At 34.5% G+C, this 7425-nt stretch overlaps 1 protein-coding gene across 1 annotated transcript; it reads left to right on the top strand.

Annotated features, from left to right (window-relative positions):
- The first annotated feature begins 281 nt into the window (after window positions 1–281).
- Window positions 282–1676, top strand: ATL43 (RING/U-box superfamily protein). Its single transcript, XM_078966571.1, has one exon. It carries the CDS (start codon window positions 379–381, stop codon window positions 1609–1611), a length of 1233 nt encoding a protein of 410 aa, XP_078822697.1. The 5' UTR covers window positions 282–378; the 3' UTR covers window positions 1612–1676.
- The last annotated feature ends 5749 nt before the right edge of the window (window positions 1677–7425 follow it).

Below are 7425 nucleotides of genomic sequence, written 5' to 3'. Positions count from 1 at the left end.
CCTCTCTTATTTTTCTTTTTGCGTAGGGGGTGCTGGTCTCAAACCTATGGATTGGTGTGAGATAGTGAGATGAAGGTCCGGTGGTCCTATGGCCTTGGATAGTAACCTTATAGCCTTATAGGCTTATAAAGCTGAAGAACCACCTATACAACTTTTAACTATAATAAGGTTTTCAACACTAAAAACAAATACCAGTAAAAAATTAGATCCACAAACACACACCTAATCACTAGTGCTAAATTAAACTTTAAATGAATTCTCTTTATTTATTGTATAATATTTTTTTTCACTTGCAATTGCACCGCCAACACTACTACAGTACAGAGCCTACATTACACCATATACTTTTCTCCTCCACTTTGCAGACACAACAGAGTAATGGGCTTCAAATCCCCATGGCACCCAACTCCATTGATGATCTTCCTTGTATCCACAACCACAACCCCCTCCATAACCACCTCATCGCCGCTTCCGCCTCCGCCGAGATCACTACCATCACCACCCAGCTCAACGCTCAAACCAAGCATGACGATCATTGTCGGAGTTGTCACCACCATATTCTCCATCACTTTTCTTATCCTCCTATACGCCAAACACTGCCGCCGGTCGAATAACGAGTACCTGCCTAGAGGAGACGTCACAGCGGGCCGCTCCACCGACAGGGAAAACTCCGGGATCGACCGGACTATTATCGAGTCGCTTCCGGTTTTCCGATTTGGGTCTTTAAGTGGGCAAAAAGACGGTCTGGAGTGCGCTGTTTGTTTGTCCCGGTTTGACCCAAGCGAGGTGCTCCGTTTGCTGCCGAAATGCAAGCATGCTTTTCATGTCGAGTGTGTAGATACCTGGCTCGATGCACATTCCACCTGCCCTCTCTGCAGGTACCGGGTCGACCCGGAAGACATTTTCTTAATTCTCGGCGAAAACGATATTGAAAGGTCGCCGGAGGAGGTTAAAGCAGCTGAAGAAGAGAGAGAAATAGCTGTGAGGCGTGTTTCAGGTAGGCATTCATCGGCGGGAGAAAAAGGAACCGGATTACAAATCTCTGTAGAGCCATCATCGCCGTTACCGGCAGCGGTGGCGATGGCGATGGCGGGGAGTAGGAGATCTTTAGACAGTTGGAGCAGCAAGAAATGTAAAAAGTCGACAAAGAAGACGAAGAAAAAGGAAGATACGGCGCCGTTGAAAGCGGTGTCGGAGGTTTGCCTAGACGGACAACACCGGAAAGACGGGAATTTGTTGGCGGCGGTGGAGGAGGAAAGGCGGAGGAAGAGGAGGAGCTTCGAGAAACGATTTGAACACCGGATCGTTGTGGGGACAACTACTGGGCCCCACAGGTGGAGCGACGTACAGCCGTCGGATCTGTTGTATTTACGATCAGAAATGATACTAAGTGACGTCCGTAGATTGAAAAGATCGAGACCGTCAGTTTTGCATGAGGGGAATAATGTTTGGTGGCAGAGTGGCAGAGGTGTAATAAATTCGAGAAGTGTGTCGGAAATGACAGGTTTGAGTAGGTTTGGGAGTAATGAGGAGGCTGGGGTATTGTCGAGGTGGTTGGCTCGGTTATCCGAACCAAAATCCGGACGTAACTCCTCGTCGTCGAATGTATAGCACAATATTACTACAAATTTATTATTATTTCTTTTCTATATATCAGATTTATTATTATAACTTTAGATTATGTACTACACTACTAGTATATCAAAACGTTAACCAACATTTATGGTTATTTAAAAAGTTCAGAAATTTTGTTTGATTATTCCACAAAAATTTGAAAAGAGTGCAAGGGCTCTTTGGTATCGTTTTAGTTTTTTCAATTAAGAAATAGACTTTTAATTTTTCAGATTGAGAGATTTGATAATCTTTTAATTGTTCAGCAGTCTATTAAATTTTTTAAAAAAATGAGTTTTATTTAAATAGAAAAGTAGGAGCATGATCTGAAAATATCATCATTTTCCAGCCAATATTTTTTCCTCTTTTTTTTATTTATTTTATTTCACACGTTTTTTTTCCTTCCATTGTTCTCTCTTGCCTTTTAAAAATTAAAAACCTTGTAAAAATTTAGACATATTAAAAATACAGATCTTAAAATTTTATATTATAGATTTTGTACATACTACATTAAAAAGGTTAGGTTTCAATGTCTAGAACTTAAAAAATATGGATAAATGGTTGACCTAAAAAGAAATATTTTAGTAAAATATGAACAGTTCTACCTGACTTAAAACAATAGTGGTCGAAAAGTAGGGTAAACATAGGGTATCTTGGGGGCCCTTGGATAAAATTTGGTTGTCTTCTAACTAAAAAAGAGTTTGACTGATGCAACACCCCAAAAGTTCAAGACAACAATATAAAAATTAGTTAATTGAAAAGAAATTTATTTGTACATATACCAAATGTAGATTGTAGATACTATGTTATAATTAATTACTTGTTAGACTAAAGTGATTGGGGCATTGATTTATGCAAGCAAGAATCTTCGGTTATGTCTTTTTAGTTATATTAAACAAAGGTTTTTATGTTTGATAAGTTGTCCCATTTGCCTTTCAAACAATATGACAAATCCATCTGTTACAACTTTTACAAGACGTATGGATAATATAGTGATTTGATGATAATTGAGGATACCAAATTTAGGAGTATCCTATATATGAAGTTTTTGATTTTTTTTATTCTCATTTTTTAAAAAGAAAGGAGACTAAAACGTACATATAGAAGCAAATGAGATAGTGTTTAGCCAATATGGGTCAACAACATGCCTCTTTGTGTAGAGACTCGGTGCAATTAGACTAATAGTGTGTTGAATCCAGGAGATGCATAGACCTTAGCTGTTGTAACATGCTATATTTGTAGAATCATTGATTTTATGTTCCCACAAAAGATCCTTAAAGAGAGATGTAAGACTCTTTAGGCTAGACCATGTGGACTCGGCTTCTATCGGCAATGGGTTGACGAGCTCGGCAAACACAGTGCCGAACCCTCGGCTCGGCAATTCGGCTACTAGTCACCGAGGAGAGAGACATTGAAGATGTATTGGGATACGGAAATGGATGGTCAACTGTGATTGTTTTTTCAAAAAAAAAAAAAAATCAAAAAATCTTTTTTTTTTTTTAACCTTAAATGCATACCAATCTTTCAAATATTTTACCGCATTTCACAACTTTCAAATTATCATTTAAACCATTCAGTTTTTTTTTTAAAAAAAAAAATAGCTTCCTTCTCCAACCCAAAAGTTCAGAAAAAAAAAAAAAAAGCCCCAAATGAAACACTCAAAACCTAAACATCTCATCTTCTTCACCAACATTAATCCCAAACCAACGCGACCGACCTATTTATTTTCCACTGAATCTTCATTTTGGTGATGTTTACTACCAATTTCAAGCCGAAAATCAACCTCAATACTAAAATCAAGCACAATATCAAAATCAACCTCAATTTCCAAACCAACCACAATTTCAAAGACAACCCCAGTTTTAAAATCAACCATAAATGAACTTCTCATCCCAAATGATGCATGAGTTCAATCCATTTGGTGATCTTCCCGAGTCCCCAATGAACCGCTAAACTATTGAAGCGGAACCCGAAGTCATCCTAGTAACAAAATCTGAGTTCGGAGAGAATCAATCACAACAAAAAAGTGGAAGGGTGCCTCCAAAGCAATGGACATCCGTCGAAGAGAAGATGGTAGCGTGTGCATTAGTGGATGTTTCTGAAGATCATGTGGTTGGAAACAACCAGGATTGTTCAACTTTCTTCTGGAAAATCATGCGTCGGTTTCTGAACGAGATGAATCTTGGCGATTACCGAAAAAAGACCAAGTTTATTCTAAGTGGCAAAATGTTAACAAAGTCGTGACGGAGTTCAATGGGTTGTTTTCGAGTGTTAAACGACAATGACAAAGTGGTGCAAACGACGAAACCGTTTTGCAAAAATCTCTTGAAATGTATCAGGAACAAAAAGGGGCGTCATTTAAATTTTTACATGTTCGGAACATTGTGAAATTGTCAAAAAAAAAAAAAGCAGGATGTGATATCTTTTCAAACCTTTACGGGTGGTTCGTCTAAAAGAACCAAAATTTTTGAAACGACATATAGTCAATTGTTCGATGCGCATATCAGGATTGATCTCATTGAAGATGAGTCTTTTGAGGTTCCAATAACCAGTCGTCCCATGAGAAGAGACAAGGCCAAACGAAAGGGAAAAATGGCGGCAACTACTTCCGAAGACGCGGATAAACTATCAACAAAAATGAACGTTTTGAAGTTTTCCTTGGAGCGCTAATTGAACTTTGCACAAGAGAAAGAAAAAACTCGTGTTATGTCCATTTTAACGAGACCCACAACCAAGTTATCCGGATGCGAACAAATGACTTTAAAAACCAAAGAGGAGCTTGCAAAAAAATAACATCTAGTTTGTGTTTTTTAAATTTATTGTGTGTGTGTTTTTATTTTATTCATTTATTTATTATTTTTTTTTTTTACATTTCTAAGTTTTTTTAAAATTTCAGGTTTGTAATTTGAATTCTATGTTTTTTTTTTGGTGCGTTGTAATTTTTTTTTAAGTTTAATGATTTTTTTTAAAAAAAAAATATTATGTTTAAATTATTTATTTTGTATATTAAAAACATAACATAGGAAGTGTGACACATCACGCCTACCAAATGATAAGTTTTACCAATAATGTGACAAGTATGATGTGATGTCTATGTAGACCGTGACAAATATAACACCACATCGACTAATATTAAGAAATAAATAAAGAGCCATGTTAAATTGATGTGGGTGGACACCAACAAGCAACCCTCTCCCTGAGATGAAGCCTCAAAGAGATTAGGTTACAATTTTGTTAAGCCTTTGATGATGCTTGATTACCACTTTGATACCATGTGATATATATATATATATATATATATATATATATATATATATATATATATATATATATATATATATATATATATATATATATATATATATATATATATATATATATATATATATATAGGTTCAGGTTCATTTGAGATCATGTTAATTTTGTGAAACTGTGAGATCAAATCTAAAAATAATTTTAAAATACAAAATAAAATTAAAAATCCAAAAATTCTTTTTTTAATTATTATTTTCGGAACTTTATTTACCTAAAAAAAAATTACCGTTTTTTTTTTTGGAAAATACGTGAAATATTCTAATAGAATATTACACTGTACATTTATAATATGATTTTTAGAATGTTTAGAATATTCTACTATATTTGCCAGATATGTAGAATATTCTAAATATTCTACTAAAATATGTATTTTTTGTATTTATTTTTTTTATTTTTTGGTATTTTATTTTATTTTATTTTTTTGAAAATATATATTTCGAAAATAATATTGGAAAAAAAATTTCGAAAATTTTCAATTATTTTGCATTTTAAAAATATTTTTGTTTTATCTACTAAATGAGTGGCTAGCATTGCATCTCACGGTCTCACAAAATTAGACCATCTCATATGAACCTAACCATATATATATATATATATATATATATATATATATATATATATATATATATATATATATATATATATATATATATCACATTCTACCGATACGAGTCCTTTAGGACTAAAGTAGTATGCGTTGGGCACAATGAAGCTTGTATGCATGTGAGTCGAATGTCGAAAAAGGATATCCATAAGTGAAATTGATGGAATGTTAAGTCCACCAAGTAAATTATACCATTTTACTTGCAAATAAACGTAATATAGTAATAAACAAGGGATGGATCCACTGGAAAATTGTTGTATTTAATCACCAATGCAATCCAATTGAACAAGGAAATAAAACTAACTACAATTAAACTAAAGGGGGAGGGGGGAGGGGGGATTGTGGATTGTTTGAAAACTAAAAGACTTGAAAAGATGCTCTAATGATGGAAAAATCGATGTGTATGCTGCAAGACCTAACCCTCATGGTAAATGATGAACCAAATGACCAAAATGCCCCCAAAATGAAAGTCACATGGGTACTCGCACATGGTTTCACGAGTGGATACCTCATCTCTTAACACCTCACATGATTCAAAACGAACCGATCATCTTCAAGCTTCAATATAGATAGTCCAAACCCATCTTCAAGAGTCCATGAACCATCTTCAAGAACCCATCTCATCCAAGTCTTCAACAAATCAAGCCTAATTCTTCCAAAATGGATCCGAAAAGCCCAATAACTCCTTGCAAGCCTACCAATCCCAACAACAAGCTAATTCGCAACTGCAACCGCAACGAGACTCCAAAAACCTACAAAACACCTTATGCAAAAGAGAAAGTACCCGATATGATCCAAGATAATAAAGAAATAGAATATGCAATGCAAAAACAATAAAAAAAATGTTAAAAATGTTTAAATAAACTATATAAAAGAAGTAAATAAAACAAACTATCAAATCACCCCAAGTTTAAACCTTACTTATCCTCAAGTAAGAACAAGACTAAAATGAACTTGGGATGAAGTAATGGAAAAAGAAAGGTACCATAAAACTTGGTCAAATTCAGTCAACATGATTCGAGTCAGTATTATATGTACCCTACATGTCTTCTAAATATTCCCCACTTTAGAACTATAAACCAAATTCTCGAACAACTTGAAGGGCGAATAGATCCCATCTAAACGTGGCAACCATTAGAGTGTACAAGATAAAGGAAATAGGGGGATGCGCCCAGTAGGAGCACTCTAATTCATCAATGCAGACCATAATGTATGAAGTAAAGACGCTTCTCTGTCACACCCGAAAACCAAGAACGGCGGAAACGTTTTGGGCGGAGGACGTCATGTATAGTATCACAACACAGTATAACAGTAAACAAGTAAACAACATCATCCATTGCATTAAATATATATTTTTAATACAAGTGTGTTCTGAAGTATATAAGACACCAAAATATGAATCAAAATAAAAGATGAGACTTGTATGTACTCCATCTTCTCAAAAGCTGGCATCGGTACCTGTCTACTGGTGACCTGAGAATACAAGTTATTTTGAAAGAGTTTATCAACATTAAAGCTGGTGAATTCATAAGTATTTAGTGTCATTGATTTGTAAAAACTTGTAATGAAAGACTTATAATTGTTTTGAGGGAAAGTTTGTATAAGTATGAAAACTCTAGAAAATCCCATATTTCCTACTAGTATAACAAGTAGTCTTCTACCAAGATCCGACTTTTTTGAAAGTATGTATCATTGTAAAAATGATGGTTTTCCCTTGTATAACTATTATTATAAAAATATAGTCTACCTCATCGTATATGTGAATGCATCACAAAATAAAGATAATAAGGAAAATAATATATTTATATCAAAATATATCCTACCTCATCGTTTATGTGAAAGTGTCACAAAGTAGAGGTAATAAGGAAAATGGTATAATCCTTAAGAATGTATCC

The sequence above is a fragment of the Lactuca saligna genome, chromosome 8, assembly GCF_052625555.1.
Source record: "Lactuca saligna cultivar CGN05327 chromosome 8, ASM5262555v1, whole genome shotgun sequence".
NCBI lineage: Eukaryota > Viridiplantae > Streptophyta > Magnoliopsida > Asterales > Asteraceae > Lactuca > Lactuca saligna.
The sequence above is the reverse complement of the archived record's forward strand: the minus strand, read 5'-3'. Positions and strand labels throughout refer to the sequence as shown.